Below are 19,485 nucleotides of genomic sequence, written 5' to 3' on the forward strand. Positions count from 1 at the left end.
CTGTCCTTTCCTTCTTGTTTTTTTGCCTGGAGTAGTTTAAAGAAAATCCCAGATATCATCATATCATTTTGCTCATAAAGATATCCCTAATATAATGCACAAGATTTTTTTTTTTTTTAACAAAACACATATAACTTCAATAGGATATTTCTGGTTAGGAGGTTGTAAAGGGAAAATAGGTGAATATCCTATCAGTGAATACATAGAGACACACTTATGGAGATCCCATGGAAGAGTCTTTGTGACATAAGTCAATCACTGGTTTGACTAAAATGTATTCTGTGCTGGGTAATTCAACTGTGCTGAATATTACTACTATAGTAATAACTACTATTTATTGAGTTCTTATTATGCTCCAAGTACAAAGCTTGTCATTTTCACCCAATATCTCATTTGAATCCCTTTAGCTACGTGATCAAGTAGACCTTATCACCAGTTATAGACAAATACACAAATTCAGAGTGTTAAGTAATTTCAAATAGACCAATGGAAAGATTTGAAGCTAGCTGTATATAGTCTCAAAGTGCTTTCTGCTGCTATGTTATACTGCCACTGCGTGAATCAGTACCTCATCAAATTCTCCAATTATCCAGGACACCACTGCTGGAAATGGGAGTCATATGTGATTCCTCCCAAAATTCTTAAGTCTATTGCCGATTAAAACAGTGAAAATTAAAGAGGAAAATGTATGCCTTATAAAAGACAACATATAGTGACAGTCTCCTAAAGTGAAATTAGCAAACAAATAAATATAAACATTGGAATCAAATGGTCTGGTCCAAATGTACACTCTTTCACAAATTTAGTGCAACGTATTCATTTTGAATTTTAGTTTCTTTATCTGAAGAATGTGTACAATGCCTCTTCTCTAATGGTCGTGGAAAATACAGTTTTCCTTTTCATAAATTACTTAGTGAAATATTCTGAAACACCATAAGAATCACCACTTTCTCCACCTGCAATAGACATAACACAAGAATTTGCGTCAGCCAACTTCCCAATATGAAGCAAAGCCTCCCCTTCCTCCTACCAATGATTGAGTCACTCTTCTATTAGATAAGAGTAGCTATTTAAATACTCCAGCAGAAGTTCACACATTTTTAGTCTGTTGAAGTTCTTGACTGCTTCACTCTCTCTCATTCTTGGTATGAATTTGGAAATGACTTTTGATGACTTCAAGACCAAGACTATGAAGGACCAGCCTGACGAGAAGTCAAATGGACAGAAAGCTAAAGGTACTGGGGTGGGTACATGTGTACAGTAACAGAATCCCAGTGTTAACCCCAAAATATAAATTCACTGAAGAATGGGATTAGAAAGCTAAAGCACATAAGTATGGGAAAATGTAATAGAATTAATATTGTTTACTTAAAACCAAGTAGGATATAATGGTGATGACGATGATAATGATGACAAAGACAATTCATTTACACTAGCATTTACTATAGGTTATTCTCGCTGCTAGTCACTTTAAATGCATCATTTCTCTGAATCTGCACGATAACACTTTTGAGTTTGGCACTGTTATTATCTCCCTTTTATGGAGGGCTGACTGGGGATCAGGAGAACTACCAAAATCTCCCACATTTATGGAGTTAACCAGTAGCAGAGCGAAGATTGTGTCCATTTGTTCAGAATCCAATCCATCACATCAGAAGTTTCAGGAAATGAGTTTATCCATTGTGTACAATGATGATTTTTATAAGTGTCTCTGAGGTACTGCAACAACCTAAAATGTCTTATGAATTGTCCAAAGTATGTTCAAAGATGTTTAGTATGGTTTAATGTAAGTTACTTTTTTTAATTTCAGAATTTAACAGGGTACATACATTTTGGTTACATAATTTGCTTTGATACAGTTTGAGTGGAAGTTATAAGTGTGCCCTTCAGTCAGATAAGTTACATCTTATTGTGTATCACTGCCTTGAAAAATTACAATTTCTTTCCAACACATACAGTAAACTAAACTGCATAGGTATAAATTAATTCATAATCCCAACTTCACAAACCATCTGGGTAAATTACCTTTATTTTATATCTATTCTGAGAAAAATGAACAAAACATAAGGAGGGCAAGACAGATGAGTATTTTCAGAAATTTAGATAAAGAAACTCTATATCATGTTTCCATAAACAAGATAGAAATTTCTCGCAATAGGGAAAATAAGTGTGAGCATAAAATGATTTAACATTTGAGCTAATGAACTAAATTGGTATAAAAATAGTGCTGGCATTTATAAGTAGAGCTAGAAGTTAACAGTAATCATTTGTTCAATCGTTCACTATTTGTGTAGTAAATATTCATTCAGTGCCTGACTTTTGCTGTAATTATGAAATTGATTCTTCTTTCAGAATCCTGATTAGATCAGTTACCTACTACAAAGAATCTGATTGCTTTCTGATTAGAAAATCACCAGTAGGCATGGCAGTTGAATTAATGGTTTTTGCCTACCAAGGAGACAGGACAAAGTGGGGCCCATGGAAAATAGCAAAATTTACCTTTCTTTCACAGGTGTGAGTCCTGTGATTTTTTTCTTCTAACAATTCAGAAGTTTTTCGTCATTCAAGGGTGATGGGCATACTTGGTGTCCTATAGTATGGAACGAACACTGACCAGAGGAAAAAGTTGGTTGAAAGATTTACACAGGGATATTTGCCCATAAGGCTAGAATTAGGCAATTATTTGCAAGAGACCCAGGTATCTTCTACTTCTCCTCTGCCAGCTTGCCACATACACACACTCTAGAAGCCAATAACTACTGAATCAGAGAATGAACCATATTCCTCTATGTCCAATTTCTATTTTTTAAATCTCTATACAGTTTAACACAGTGCTTTTGACACATGAAAACCCTGTGAATATAGTTGACCATTGATTGACTTGGATCATGACACATTCACATGGGAAATTTTGTTATGTAATGTTTCAAGTCATGTAGCTACTGACAATTAGATTAAAGGCCTATGTTTGGGTTTTAGCATCTGATGATCTTAAGCAAGTCACTGAACCTGTTTCCTTAATGTGCACATAGAGGGTAACAATATCAGTGCCTTATTTGTTTATCTCACAAGGTTAGGAAAACAAATTATATTGTATGGAATGTTTTCCTGCTGAACCATAATATCTGTATTTTGGTTTTTTAGGGGTGGAATACATAATTAGATATTCATATGTCTGTGAGCTACATGATTTATTTGCTTTTATAAAAGTGGTGCATTTTTCTTTTATAAAAACAGGCCCACGTTGGCGTGAGTATAGAACATAATGTTCGTTTAACATATAAGCCAGATGAACACTGAAATTTCATTCCTATTTTTCTTTACTCAATAACCCAGTTCCAAGATGCAATTTTAGTTGAATAAAAATTGGATGGCATAAAAGTATGCATAAAATTCTTTGAGGAAATCTCAGCTGATTAACTGACTAAAGCTTATTTGCTTGATGTCTGACATTTGTCTACATTACTTATAAAGCACACTGTGTATGTGTGCACATGTGCACATGTGTGTACACACAATCTATATTAAAAACATTAGGCTCTCTGAACTGTGGATGAAATTCTGTGGTCTAAGAATTTCTGGAAGAGTCACTGTAGGAAGAGTAGACAAAGTATTAGCTTTAGAATCAGATATTCAGAGTCAGATATCTGGTATTGAATCCTGGCTCTGAAGTTTCCAGTTATGTGACCATGGGTAAATTACTTTTTTGTTTGTTTGTTTGTTTTGAGACAGAGTCTCAATCTGTTGCCAGGGCTAGAGTGCCATGGCGTCACCTTAGCTCACATCAACCTCAAACTCCTGGGCTCAAGCGATCCTCTTGCCTCAACCTCTCAGGTAGCTGGGACTACCAGCTAATTTTTTTCTATTTTTAGTTGTTTGGCTAATTTCTGTCTATATTTAGTAGAGATAGGGTCTCGCTCTTGCTCAGGCTGGTGTCGAACACTTGAGCTCAAGCATTCCACCCGCCTCGGCCTCCCAGAGTGCTAGGATTACAGGAGTGAGCCACCGCGCCCGGCCAGGTAAATTACTTAAATTCTTTTTCATTTGTAACTGTGTGTAATGCATTATTGGCAGAGCCACTGGGAGGACCAGAGGCAAGGAATACAGAGCACCAAGTCCAGACATGATCCAAAGAAGGATTTGATTGCACGTCCATCCTTTTTTGCCTTTCTGATTCTATCTTCTGTCACTCTAGGTCTTCAGTGTCTTTCTTCTCCATGGTGGTGCCTGGCTGCTGTGACTCTAGGGATCTTTTGCCTGGGATCAGTGGTGACCATTGTACTGCTGGGGATACAATGTGAGTGCTGAAATACGGAAATGATGAGGGGTAGATATGACGTTTATAAACTGGCTTATAAGTTTGTTTCATAACACACGGCATTTTTAGATTCATTTTAGGCAAAATGATTTTAGAGTGGGAAGATGAATGGGTACATAGTGTTCATCCCTCAAATGGATAGAGGCATGAATGAAGATTATAAATGGTAGGGTTTTTTTTGTTTTGCTTTGTTTTGTTTTCATTACTTCATGGATAGAGCCTATTTAAATTCTAGAATGATGGAGAAGAAAATAATTTAAAATTACTAAGCCACAAGATCACCTGAGAGATCCAGAAGTAAAAAAAAAAAAAAAATTATTTAGCTCTCATTGAGTTTTGACCTTTGGCCTTTGAAGTGCTATTTGCTTCTCAATTATTCAAGTTCACAAACTATTTTATTTTCAGTCTGTGAACACTGTCTGAGGGCCTTTCCTAATGACTGGGAGAAGTGCCCTTGACTCAGTGGCAGTGATTGGAAAGGTCTTCCGAGGGTTCGATTACCTTACAACAGGGTCAAATCTGGCCTTCAAAACAAGTGGTCTGCTTTGAATTACTCCATCAGAATTCTAGAACTGAGATATTTGACCCTTAACATGCATTTCCTGCTTGATTTCACAACCTTCAGTCATCTCCACCCTTCTTAAAATGTACTGTGGCCAAAGAAAGCAAAAAGAAGAAAGTGCATGGAGACTTTGTGACACAGTCACTTATAATAATTCTGTGGGTGGCTGTCTGAAAAAAAGGGGTGAGTCTCGCAGTTCTTAAATAAAAAATTAGGAAGTCTGGAAGGGTAGACAGAATGGGAGGAGATATAACAGAGGAATTAGGACACAAGTAGCATAAATTACTAATGACAATTTCTACTCATAGTCGCTGAGTCTAGTGGGTGTCTATTTTAGGTTGTCTGTATTTTATTTATTCCATGGGTATACTACTTATCTGGTGATTAATTACTTTTAACTTGTGTGTAACTCTTACTAAAAAATAAAATCCTGGTAATTCTTTTTTAAATCAGAAGTTTCTGAAAAGTTCCTGACAGTAAGAGAAAAATACAGCAGGAATATTGAATAACTTCCAAATCCATAATTTCTGAGTAACTCTTCGTTGTTTTCTAACAGCTTATCTGTTGTCAAAATAGATTATTTGAGTCTGTATTTTGATTGCCACATTTCTTCAAAATCCAGTGTGGGGATTTTTATTGGGATTGGAAATGGAGTCTTAATTCAGCCATCATTTAGTATGCCAGGTGTCTGACCTCCTAAAGCAACAGCAAGCAAACCTGACTCACCAGGAAAATATACTGGAGGGACGGAGCTTAGCCCAGCGACAGGCAGAAGAAGCTTCCAAGGAATCACAGAGAGAACTCAAGGAAATGATCGAAACCCTCGCCCGGAAGCTGGATGAGAAATCCAAGGAGCAAATGGAACTTCGCCAGCAGAACCTGAATCTCCAAGAAGCTCTGAAGAGAGGAGCAAACTTTTCAGGTATTGGGGATAGGGGATGTGAAGAGAGTTGCTGGCAGTTTTCCATTCAATCTTCACTATGTTTTGGAAATATCTCTAGGCACAAAATTGGCATATTGATATATGTATTGTTATTCATTCATAATGTTCTACACCAGAAGTTCTCAATTTTTATTATCCCCACCCTACCTGATGCCAAATCTTTGAGATATCTGATTTAATTAAGCACACCTTTTGGTGGATTTAAGTTTTTCTGCCTTACTAGAGCCTATTCTTTCTTTTTAAAATTCTAGTTATGAGATTTTTCTGGAAGAACTTTCCCATACTTGCCCCTTGCCATAGATACTTAACTCTTTCCATTTCAGTACATCTTAATCATTGGGTTTCTTTTTCTAAGGGGTCTTCTTGTCCTTGCAGCTCTCTACCCTGCCTCCACATCAGCTTCATTCTTTGGCACTATTTCTTAAAGTTTACTACCTCCATTTAAATAGAATTAATGGAAGTAGGCTGGTTTCAAGTGTTAAGGAGATACTTCAGATTAGACAAAAATGTAAGGGGTCCAGGAAGTCTGTTTATATAAGAAGAGCTGAGTTGATCTCAGCCATCTAAAGGGACTCAGAATCTAAGAGTCAGGCAGAAATAGTAGCCTCTATAAGAAAATGATGACATGTACTCTGATATTATTACAGAAGCCGTCTGTATTCTTTAGTCTTTCTACAGTGTATAATTAAATCATTCATATGCTTTAGCCATAGGGAGTGTTACGTGGTATGAGATGGAATCACTTTCAGAGGTACATTGCTTCACTGGAAGTGCTTAGTATTAGTATTAATAACTAACTACCACTAATAAACAGAGATTTTTCCATCTTCTTGCTTGTACTTCTCACTTACTCTACCACATAATTTCTTTGAATGAAGACTATATAATAATACTTCAAAGAATCCACCCCTTTATTTTATAGATGAAAAACCTGAGACAAAGATAAGGTTAAATGATAATAATATTGATAAGTAGTTTTGTGTAAAGTTCTGCAGTTTATAAATCTCTTCACAACTTATGGAGTCATTTAAATTTCCAAAATAAGCAAATTTTTTTAGACAAACTGACTTTTAGCAAGCATAAAATATGTATTTAATCTCTTTAAGGAGGGAGCTTGGAAGGAAATAAATGAATACAATACCTTGAAGAAGTCTTACAGGGAGGAGGCTTATATATCAAGGATAGGAATGTTTATATAAACAGACATAGCAACATACCAGCTAAGGGTTTATCTCACAGGCAGGCCTGTAAAACAGTTATGTCTTTATCAGTTGTAAGGGATTAAATCTACGTCACGACTGTTCAGAACCATCTCCCAGAAATACCATGCATAGACAACTAATAAAAATAATAAGTGCTATGTCTGGTTCTGGCAGATATACCAGGTAACATGTTCCATTTCTTGACAGTGTCAGATAAAGGCCAGTTAGTGGAGATACCAAATAAATTTCTGCTTTTCGTCAAGCAGCTTTGAGAAGATTCTCAAAAAAATACTATTAATAATATTAAAATACCATATGGAAAAAGTATGCCAGTTTTCTCAAAGTTGAGGCAAGTTGTATCTTTTTTACTAACAAGTCTGAGGTCCTCAATGTATATGTGAGAAGGGAGTGACTCTGAGCAGTTACTCTATGTTTACTTGAGGTCATCGAGCTAGCGAGATGCAGAGTCTTCGCAGGAATAAACTTTACGTTTAGCACTGGAATTAGTGGTGGCTCCCAGCCTTTACTGTATGCAAGCAGGTTGTTAAAAATAGCAGATTCCAGATTTGCCCCAAGATTCTGTATCAAAATGTCTTGAGGGACACTGAGAAATATTTCCTCAAATGGTTCTGAGACGTTTGAGAAGTAATGTGTTACAGTGATTAAACACACAGACTCTACAGTTAGACTGCCTAGGTTCAAATCCTGTTTTTCCCTATCTGTTAAATAAAGAAAATTATGTAACCTATCTCATAGAGTTGTAATAAGGGTTAAATGAATTAATACATATAAAGTACTTGTGACAATTTCTAGTATATAGTGATGTTTGTGTTTATTAAATTATATATATATATACATATATATATATATATATGCAGTTGGTTTAAATACCACATTTTGAGATGTGTCTTTCTTGCTTTGTCATTGCTTGGAAAACTTGCCTAGGCTGCTCCTTTAGGCTACAAAAAGCTATGTTTTTTTTCACTTACATAATATAATGGGATTAGGCAAATTAAGATGCAGCTTGAATTCGTTGTTTCAAACTTGATCTTTTTTATGCCCTTTCTCATTCACTTTCTTCTTTCATTTTTCAGTGCCCTCCTACTTTCTCCTCTTTGATAAAGCCTGCTCTTATATAATTATCTGATGGTTTTGCACCACAGTGAAAATTGAAATTAAAATGCTACCTTTCTCAAAGATTTTAATTTTTTCACCATTTGGTCACAGTGTAGACCAAAGTGCTTTGTTTCCCTTTAAAGAGATTCAAAGTGTAGTGTTAGTAACACACAGAAGAGGTGATGACAATGATGATGACAATAATGATGATTTGGAAGTTGCTGAAAGCATCCATAAACGTATAGACATTGGCATGTTTTGCCTGTTGCCTAATCCCTGAGTTGGGTTTGTTGAACTCTCTGGGAATTTCGCTGCTGAAAAACTTCCTGTTTTCTGAAATCTTATTGAAATTGAGATCCTCACTTTGCATCGATATACGATTCTCCCTAGAACAACTCCATCCAAAAGAAATATAGTGTGTGCCATGTATGTATCATTAAATTTTCTAGTAACCACATTTAAAAAATGAAAAAGATGCAGATGAAATAAATTTCAGTAATATATTTTTATTTAACCCAAGATATTTGAAATATTCCTTCAACACTAATCAGTATAAAAATTTTAATGGGATATTTTACATTCTTTTTCCATACTAAGTTTTAAAAATCAGATGTGTATTTTACACTTACAGCACATCTTAACGAAGACTAGCCACATTTCAAGTATTTTAAGTACTCAACAATCACATATGGCTACTGTATTGGACAGCACATGGTGAAAAGCAGGAGGCATGATATTTAAGTCCAACTCCATTATTCAAAGATGTGAAGTTTTAAAATATATAAGCATAACTTTTTAATAGCAGAATGGCTATTAAATAGCCATTCCCCCATATCTCACTTTTGTTACTCCAAACATAACTTTAAAAAATAGATCAGTTTCTAAAATTACATCCCAGCTTGCCTTGCTTTTTAACGGGGGAAGTGAAAATGCTAAATGAGAAGTAAATTTAGTTTGCTAAAATCAGAATGCTTTTTTCTTTTCTTTTTTTTTTTTTTTCCAAAAACTGGAGAAGTAAAGACTTTGAGACTACTTAGGTATTTGCAGAGTCTGGATATAATTCTAATTAAGAAGAAATGGTATGCTTGTGAGAGGACTAAGGTGACAATTGATTTAAGAAATATTTTTACTCAGACATAACTGACTGATTGGATATAATTCCCTTCCTAGTTCCTTGTCCTCAAGATTGGATCTGGCATGGAGAAAACTGTTACCTGTTTTCCTCTGGCCCATTTGATTGGGAAAAGAGTGGAGAGAACTGCTTGTCTTTGGATGCCCAGTTGCTGAAAATTAATAACACAGCTGACCTGGTGAGTGTTTATAGATGTTTGTTGATGAGTATTGGTTGATAGGTAAATATATCTGGTTTAGACCATCAGTGGAGGAGTACTTGTTTGAGGGCCAACATTCCTGGTTTTTAGCCTAACTTGGCCACCAATGATGTCCATGACCTTGGATTGACAGGTATGTAGTATCTCTACGCTTCTGGAAACATTTCTGTAAAACCATCAAAGGGATGTCAAAGATCCCTTTTGGTTCTTTAGTTTTATGAATCTAATGCTAACTGCCTCTAGGTTCTGAAACCACCATATTGATTCCACCATCAACTCAGAAACATTACTCCCCACAGGACTTCATCCGGCAAGCAATTTCCCATTCCAGTTTCCCATTCTGGATAGGACTGTCTCTAAGGAAACCCAACTACACATGGCTCTGGGAGGACGGTTCTCCTCTGGCACCCCACTTGTAAGTTTCCTGGTTTTATGTTTTGTTTTGTTTTTGCTGCCCCACTTGTAAGTTTCCTATTCCTTGCTGAAGCGGCTGGTGAAGTTATTGCTGTGTTCCAACGAAGTCCTCTTCTTGCCAGAGAGAAGCTTAGGGAATTTCCGACTGTCTCCTTCCTCATCTCTCTCACAATGGGATTTGCTCATTTACCCATTCAAATCTTCTCTGGAGTTTTCCTTCCCACATCTAATACTGATTTGAAGCTTTAAGACAAGGCTAAGTTCCTGACACAAGGTGGCAGTAAATCTGTTTTTTACTCTCTGCCTGCAGGTTTAGACTCCAAGGTGCTGTTTCCCAGAGGTACCCTGCAGGCACCTGTGCATATATACAACGGGGAGCTGTTTTTGCTGAGAATTGCATTTTAGCTGCATTCAGTATATGTCAGAAGGCGGCAAATCTATTGACAGCACAGTGAATCTGAAGACTCTGGAAGAAAAGAAGGTCTTTGAATTTTGAAATTTGAGCTATTCTCTGTCACTTGGGTGTCAAGCATGAGAGCCCTGAGAACTGCCAGTTATTAGCTGGCTGGGGAACTCAGCAGAGACCAAGGCTGCAGCTGCCTTGCACCTTTATATCAAAAGTTTTGTTTCCATCTATCTATATTTTTTCATCTAGTTTGTCCCAACCCTTCCTGCCAGCCTTCAATCCCTCTTCCCTTTTCTATTTTAAAATTTGACTGCTCTCCAAGCTTGGGAACCCTCTGCAGTCAGTCTTCTCTACTTCTGTGCCACCATCCCCTCACCCTCCTAAAACTACACAGAAGACAGAACATGGAGACTTGCCCAACTTCAGGCAGAAGGCAAAAAAGAGGAAATATACCTAGGAAACTGCACATGAAGAAACAGAGAAGGGCAAAGACCACACTGAAACCAAGAAACTGTTGTTAACTTTAAAAGCCATTGCTCTTTGGTTTTTAAATTGTGATCCATTTCCAGACTCCACCATTTATTAATATGTATACACACACACACACACACACACATATATTTGGGGACAATTGGGGAGACCTGGGAAGTATTAATAATTAGTAATTGGATGGTCTTTTCTGTGAAGTAATACACAACCCATTATCACTTCCTGAATCAGTTATTATTTCTTCATCTTTTCTCTACCAAAGAACAGCTTAGTCTCTTTAACCCTTCAAAATAGCATTTGTTATCATCATAGGATGTATGGCCCAGAAGCAAAAACAGTAGAATTTTTTTTTTCTCAAAGCACATACCCTTTGTAGATGACCTTTTCTCAACTCTGTTGTGCTGTGCTATAATTCAGAAACATACACAATCAAAAAAATAAAAACATTCAATTCTAGAACAAACTGAGCCAGGTATGCAAATATTGCTAAATAGGAACAGATGGAATTGAAATACCCCTTCTATTTTCAGTGCCTCTGCTTCCTTTCCATCTCCCCTCACAGCCTATTCTACTTCAGAGGAAACCTTTTCATTTTGCTGCACATAATCTAACAACAGTCATATATAGATATGTGTGTGTATCCAGGAAGTATCCAGCCATTGCTAACATAATGAGAACATATTATGAAATACATGGCTGGATACTTTCCAGACAGCCCTTGTATGTGCACACACACCCACACACACACACACACACACACACACGCATGCATGCACTCACGCACACATACACATACCCCTATCATTCTGCGGAAGACAAGAGGTGTTCTATTAAAAAGTTTATTGAGATGTAATTGACATGTATTAAACTGACCATATTTAAAGTGTACAATTTGATAAGTTCTCACAGCTTGTGAACATGTCCATCACCATCATGATAGTGAACATGTCCATCTCCCCTCAAAGTTTCATCATGTCCCTCCCCAATGCCTTCTCCCCAGAAAACCACAAATCTGCTTTCAGTTTGCGTTTTGTAAAATTTTATATGAACAGAATCATGTAGTATGCTTTTTGGGGGTTTAGCTTCTTTCACTTTCCATAATTATTTTGAGAATCATATATCTCCATCCTGTTGATTGTATCAATTGCTCATTCTTTGTAATGTTGAGTATTACCCTGAATGTATATACCACAATTTGTTTATCCATTTACTTGTTGATGACATTGGGGTTGTTTCACTTTGGGGACATTGCAAATAAAGCTGCTATGAACATTTATGTACAAGTCTTTGTATGAACACAGGATGTCTTTTCTCTTGGGTAAATACCTAGGAGTCTAATGTCTGGATCATACAGTAGATGTGTGTTTAGCTATTTAAGAAACTGCCAAACTGTTTTCCAAAGTTGTACCATTTACATTTCTACCATGGTGTGTGAATATTGCAATTCCACCTCATTGGTGCCAGAATTTGGTATGGTCCATCTTGCAGTTTTAACCATTCTAATTTATATGCAGTGGTATATCATCACAGTTTTAATTTGCATTTCCTAATGGCAAATGATCTTGAGCATATTTTTATGTGCTTATTTGTCACCTGTAGGTTTTCTTTTATAAAGTGACTGCATATATCTTTTGAGAATTTTTATTTGGGTTATTTGTTTTCTTGTTGTTGAGTTTTGAGAGCACTATATATTTGGAATAAAAGCCCTTTATCAGTCATGTGTCTTGAGAATTTGTTTTCAGTCTGTGGCATATCTTTTCATTCTTTGAACAGTATACTCAGAAAAGCAGAAGTTTTTAATTTTAATGAAATCTGTTTTTACATTTCTGCTGTCATTTCTAAGAACTCACTTATTTCAAAGTCATGAAAATTTTCTCCCATGTGTTTTTCTAGATTTTTTATAGTTTCAGATTCTACATTGAAATCTGTGACCTATTGTGAGTTAATATGTGAGTTACGTGTTGAAGTTGTTCTTTTGCATATGAATATTTAACAATAATGTTTTTTTAACAAAAGACTATTCTTTATTTTCTGCATTGTTTTTGTAAATTTCTCAACAATCCATTGTTCATATATGTATCAATTTATTTCTATGCTCTCTATTCTGTTCCACTGATCTATTTTTGTATTTTTTACATCACCTCAGTATTTTGAATAGTTTTATAATAAATTTTAAAGTTTCATAATACATTGTATAATTTTTGTAATAGTTTTATAATAAAATTTGTAGTCATAGAGTGATAGTTCTTCAACTTTATTCTTTTTCAGAGTTGTTTTGGCTGATCTGTGTCACTGTATTTCTCATGTTACGTTTTGAATTGGCTTATTAATTTCTACAAAAATCCTTTTGGAAGTTTGTGATTGCATTGAATCTATAGTTCAATTTGAGGGGAATTGAAATATTTTAAAATATTGATTTGTCTGACTCCTAAACAAAGTATTTCTCTCCATATATTTAGGCTGTCCTTAATTTCTCTAAGTAATGTTCTGTAGTTTTCTCTGTAGAGGTATTTTACATATTAAATATTTATTAGGTTATCATTATATATTTCATATTTTTGATGCTAGTATAGATGGCATTGTTACATTTGTAATTTTAATTTTCAAATGTTCATTGCTAGTATGTAGAAATACAACAGAATTTTTTATATTATCTTATATCCTGAAACCTTAATAAACTCATTTCTTTCTTCTAGCAATTTTTTTTTGTAGTTTCTGTTGGATTGTCTACATAGATAATCATGCCATCTGTCGATAAAAATACTTTTACCCTTCCTTTCCAAACTAAATGCTTTTTATTTCTATTTCTTTCCTGATTTTATAGAATAGAACCTCCAATTCAATGCCAAATAAAAGTAGTAAGAACAACATTCTTATTTTGAACTTGATCTTGGGAAGAAATCATTCAGTGTTGCACTATTAAGTATCGTGTAAACTGTAGCTTATTTTATTCCTAGAATTCTGAGAGGATTTTTATCAGGAATGAGTGTTGATTTTGTTAATATTTTTTCCTATGTTTATTGAGATGATCATACGATTTTTATTTTTTTTTAGTTTTAACATGATAAATTACACTGATTAACTATAGAAGGTTAAAATAGCCTTTTAATATTAAGAAACATTATCATTTTAATATATTAACGGACTAGATCTGTTAAAATTTGGCTCAGAATTTTTGTAACTATATTTATGAGGGATATTTTTAAATGGAATTTTCTTTTCTTATAATGGCTTTGTCTGGCTTGAGTTTCAGAGAAGTATTCCTCTATGTCAATTTTCTGGAAAATTTTGGGTAGAATTAGTACTATTTCTTCATTAAATATTTGATACAATATACCACTGAAGTCACCTGGGTATGGCATTTTCTTTGTTGTAAGGTTTTAAACTACAGATTCAGTTTCTTTAACAGATGTAGAGCTTTTCAAATGATTTGTTCTTCAGTGAGCTTTGGTGGTTAGTGTCTTTCAAAGAATATATCTATTTATTCTAAGTTATTTAATTTATTGGCACACATTTAAAATATTTTTATCATTTTAATACTTCTAGAATCTTTAGTGATGCCACTTCTCTCCTTTCTGACATTGTTAAACTCTTTAAACTAATCAGGTTAGCTATACATTTATCGATTTAATTTTTCTTCTCAAAAAAGCTATTTGTTTCACCGAATTTGTCTATTACATTTTTTATTATATTTGAATAATATCTGCTTTGATTGCTATTATTTCTTTTTTCTACTTAGGTTTTAATTTCCTCTCTTTTTCTTGTTTCTCAATATGGAAGCTGAGTCCATTGATTTGAGGCCTTTCTTCTTTTGAATATAGCTATGCAGTGCTATAAATTGTTCATCTGAAATTAGTATAGCCACTCTTTCTTTTATTTGATTAATGTTAGCATTGCATATCTTTTTCCATCCCTTTACTTTTAATCTATTTTTTGTCTTTACACTTAGAGTGTGTTTCTTTTAGGTGACACATAATTGGGTCTTCCTATTTTATATCATTTTACAATTCCTGTCTTTTGTTTGAGTGTTAAACTATTTAATGTGATTTTTGTATAGTTATATTTAAATCTTTCATCTTGATATTTGTTTTCAGTGTGTCTCAACTCTCCTTTGTTCTTTTCTTCATCTTTTGCTGTACTCCTTTGGATTAACTGAATGTTGTTTACTATCTCATTTATCCCCCTGTTAGCTTATTAGCTATTTCTCTTTGTTTGATTACTTTAGTAGTTACTTCTGGATTTAAATATATCAAAACTTATTGCAGTCTACCTTAAAGTGGTATCATATAACTTTATGTATAGGATAAGAATCTTACAATGATATACTTCCATTTCTCTTCTTCCAGTCTTCATATTATTATTGTCATACATTTTACATTTATATATGTTATAAATACCAAAATACATTGCTACTATTTTTGTTTAAGTAGTAAATAATCTTTTAAAGGCATTTAAATAATAAGAAAAAAAATCTTATGCACTTATGCATGTAGTCACCATTTCCAATGCTATTGATTTCTTTTTCTAGATCCACTTTATCATCATGTGGCATTTTAATTTTACCTGAAAAATTTTTTTAATGTTTTCTGTACTGAAATTCTGTCTATGATGAATTCTTTCTGTTTTCATATGTCTGAAAGCATTACTATTTCATTGTTATTTTTGAAAGGTATTTTCACTGGGTATAGAATGCTAAGTTGACAGATTTTTCATCCCCCTCATACTTTAAAGATTTTATTCTATACTCTTCTCACTTTATTTATGTTGATGATAAATATTCTGCAATTTTTACCTTTGTTTTTCTGTACATAACTGTCTCTTCTTTTCTAGATGTTGTAATTATTTTATTTTTGTCACAGGTTTCATGAATTTTTTATTATCATGTGCCTTGGTGTAGTTTTTTTTAATATTTCTTGTATTTAGGGTTTATTAAGCTTTTGGACCTATCAATTTATATTTTTTGTCAAGTTTGGGAAAACTTAAGCTGCTATTTTTTCAAATATTTTTTTCTGCTCCAACATTCACCCCCTCCCCCACACATTTAAGGGACTCAATACACATATAGCATGTTGCTAGAAGTTATCTCATAGCAACTTAATGTTCCTTTCTTTTCTTTCTTTCTTTTTCTTTCTTTCTTCTCTTCCTTCCTTCCTTCCTTCCTTCCTTCCTTCCTTCCTTCCTTCCTTCCCTCCTTTCTTTCTTTCTTTCTTTCTTTCTTTCTTTCTTTCTTTCTTTCTTTCTTTCTTTCTTTCTTTCTTTCTTTCTTTCTTTTCTTTCTTTCTTTCTTTCTTTCTCTCTTCTCTCTTCTCTTTCTTCCTTGCTTCTTTTCTTCTTTTATTTTTACTTTTCTTTCTTCCTTTCTTTCTTTTTTTTCCTTTTAAAATTATATTCTCTCAGAGCTTCATTTTTGATAGTTTCTTTTCTTCTATCTTCAAGTTTACTAATTTTTCCTTCTAGGTGTGTAATCTGCCATTAATACCATATAGCGTATTTTTATCTTATCCTTTGTAGTTTACTCTAGAAATGTGTTTTGCTTTTTTAAAGACTATCTTCCATGTTTCTAGTAAATTTAAAATACATAAATGTATTATGAACACATTAATTATCTTAATGTCCATGTCCTCTGATTTTAACTTCTGAGTTGATTTTGATTATTATTCATTATGGATCATGTTTTTCTCACTGTTTCCATGCCTCCTAATCTTTTTTTTTTTTTTTTTGAGACAAGGTCTCACTTTGTTGCCAGGGCATGAGGGCAGTGGCATCATCATAGCTCACTGCAATCTCAAACGCTTGGGCTCAAGCAATCCTCCCTCCTTAGCCTCCCAAGTAGCTGAGACTACAGGCATGTGCCACTATGCCTGGCTAATTTTTCTATGTTTTGTAGAGATGGGGTCTTGCTTGTTGCTCAGGCTGGTCTCGAACACTTGACCTCAAGTAAGCCTCCCAAAATACTAGGATTACAGGCATGAGCCACCGTGTCTTGCTCCATACCTGCTAATCTTTGATTGAAAGCCAGACTAAACATATTTTGGTCAATACTAGATCTGTTTGTGCTCCTATATGTATTCCTGAATTTTATTGTGAGACATATTTAAGTTATATAGAAGCAGTGAGATGATTCTGGTTATTGCTTTTTTGATTGCCAGATAGTACCAAAGAATTATTCTCCACTATGAAGGCAATATTTTCTGAGTATTCTACTCCATGACTCATGAAATATAAGCTTTTCCAGCCTTGCTGTTGGAGAAGGGCACTGTTCCCTGCTGTGTGTGAGCACTGGGTACTGTTTCCTCTAGTCAGTTGGAATGTTTCTTTCCTTGCCCCTGTGGTAGTTTCCTCACACTTTCGCTTTGATTTGTACTCTGCTGAATTCTCAAGGAGGACCCTCTGGAGACCTCTGAGGTTCTCTCTCAATAGTCTATCCCTCCCTCGTACTCTCCTGTGAACCCTGACTACCTTTGTCTTCCCACACTCTTAGTTATGTTTCCTTAATTCAGGGAGTTTACCAGCACCCTGCTCAGTTCCCCTCCCCTGTGTCTGGCCTGCAAACTTCCTAAATGTGGTAATCTGGGGCAACCCTAGAGTTTACCTTGCTTGTTTTCTATTTCTCAGGAATCATCCTTTGTTACTTGATATCAAATGTTTTGAAAATTGTTGATTTATATGCAAGCCCATTTTTGTTTGTTTGTTTTAGGCTGGAAAATAAATTTAGTCTTTGTTACTCCATCTTGGCTATAAGCAAACATCCAAGATAAATATTTTGTAATTGGGTACTTAAGTTTGTCTTTCTGCTGGAGCTACTGATACCACTGAACAAAGATACATCGAGCCGAAATTATCACTGGAAAAAATTGTAGTCCAAGACTGAAAGATGAATTTCTTGACTTTCTGTCTGGTAGTTTCTATTTCAAAGCTGATGACGGAGCTATCTTCTTTAGCCAAGCTGACAGTGCCTATGAGTCACTGTCCTTTCACTCTTCCTATTTCTGTCCTCTATCTTTACCCATACTAGTACACTGTTTTCTTAAAACTGAGATTCAGAGGCAATTGCCCTGATCTAATCTATCCTGGGGTGTCTCTTTCTATTAGTTCATATACTGCTTCTTGATCCTAACTATATAAATGTTGCCATTCTTGATAGTATTTAAATCAGGGCTACAACTACGGTTCTTTGCCTGTAGCCTATTTATGGATGCCTTGTGAGCTAAAACTGGTTTTTACATTTTAAAATGGTTATTTAAATAAAAATAAAAGTATATATATATACAGAGAAGACTGCAAGTGGCCTGAAAAATCTGAAAATATTTATTCTTTCACCCTTTTCAGAAAAAGTTTGCTGACTCCAGATATAAATAAGTTATTATTTATGATGCATTTCTTTAATAAACATAATGGTTTAGCATAAGGGCTCTGAAGTTAGACTAAGTTTCAAATCCCAGTCAATTACCAAATATCTCTATTACCTAAGGAAAGTTACTGACCTCCTTGATGCCTCAATTTCCTCAACTGAGGAAACACTAGTGGTTACCTCATAGATATTTGAGGAGTTAATGGGACAATGTTTACATAGTTCTTCACAAAGTGCCTAGAATTTGGCAAGAGTTCGAGAAATGTCAGCTATTAATACTATTAGTTCATCTTTTTGTCTTTTTGAGGTCCTACAAATATTTTCATTTTAGATATTATATCCTTGAGCTTTCACAGCATATTGACCAGATAACCTAAAGGACTTAGGAACGTAAGTTTAACTGTATTTGTAAACATTGCTTAGGATTCTTTTTTGTGTTGTTTTTGAAACAGTGTCCTGTTTCATATCCTGACTTGGCATTTGTTACCCTGACCATAAAAAGCAGTGTTCAGCATTTCTTCAGTTTTTTTGTTGGAGATATTTTTCTGAGGTTTATTAGGGCCCTGCAAGACATTTGGGTCAGTGTGGGAGTAGATGGTGTATAAGCAAATATAATTTCCAATGTTGGATTACCTTAAAGTGTTTCATACAGCAAACCTTAGGATATTCTGGTTTGGCAGAATGTGTATACTTTTCTGAATGTGTTGTTCAAGTTTTTAAAATGTAGCAAGCAAAATGAGAGAACTTAAAATATATGACCTTTATATCTTAATATCTCCAAATGTACCTCCTTTGCATTTGCATTTAGTTCTCAAATCCTCTCAACTCCCACCCCTCCACGATCATCCTCATCCTGTGGTGGGCAAGACCTGTAAAGGATGCCACGGACCAGAAAACTGATGGACCACTAGTTTGGTGGGAGCAAATTTTTTAAAAAGTGGGAGAGGAGTGAGGTGTTAAGCATTGGCACAGTTAACAAACACAGAATTCTAAGCAGGAGTTTTATCCCTCTGACTTGTATGTGGACCAGAGGGAAATCTGAGGGCTTTGACAATTATTAAACTGGCCCTCGATTCCAGTATATGTAAACTTAATGGTCCATGTTATACTCCAATAAACAGTCACATGCCTCAGATCGTCTCTAGTTCTTTTACTCTATCAATGGCACAGCTGACAGATAATTTATAATTCAACTCTCAGAAATAAACAATTCAATAGTAATATAAATAATTTAAGTTCAGTAAAGCATCCCATAATACTGACAGCACGAATTTACCTTAATATATTCATAAATGTCAAATCACGTGCTTTTGCTAAGGTATTTTCTAACGTGCTTATGCAGCATTATACAGT

At 34.7% G+C, this 19,485-nt stretch overlaps 1 protein-coding gene across 2 annotated transcripts; it reads left to right on the forward strand.

The window, feature by feature from the left end:
- Positions 1-1,031: 1,031 nt before the first annotated feature.
- OLR1 (oxidized low density lipoprotein receptor 1) lies at positions 1,032-11,467 on the forward strand. 2 transcript variants are annotated; one of them, XM_045554343.1, is made up of 6 exons: positions 1,032-1,235; positions 4,196-4,297; positions 5,557-5,802; positions 9,312-9,451; positions 9,772-9,887; positions 10,197-11,467. In XM_045554343.1, exons 1-6 carry the CDS (start codon positions 1,148-1,150, stop codon positions 10,339-10,341), a joined length of 837 nt encoding a protein of 278 aa, XP_045410299.1. In that variant the 5' UTR covers positions 1,032-1,147; the 3' UTR covers positions 10,342-11,467. The 2 variants fall into 2 exon arrangements, with proteins under 2 accessions (XP_045410299.1, XP_045410298.1); XM_045554342.1 differs by lacking the exon at positions 1,032-1,235 and having other exon boundaries at positions 3,988-4,297.
- The last annotated feature ends 8,018 nt before the right edge of the window (positions 11,468-19,485 follow it).

Source organism: Lemur catta, chromosome 6 (genome assembly GCF_020740605.2).
Source record: "Lemur catta isolate mLemCat1 chromosome 6, mLemCat1.pri, whole genome shotgun sequence".
Classification (NCBI taxonomy): domain Eukaryota; kingdom Metazoa; phylum Chordata; class Mammalia; order Primates; family Lemuridae; genus Lemur; species Lemur catta.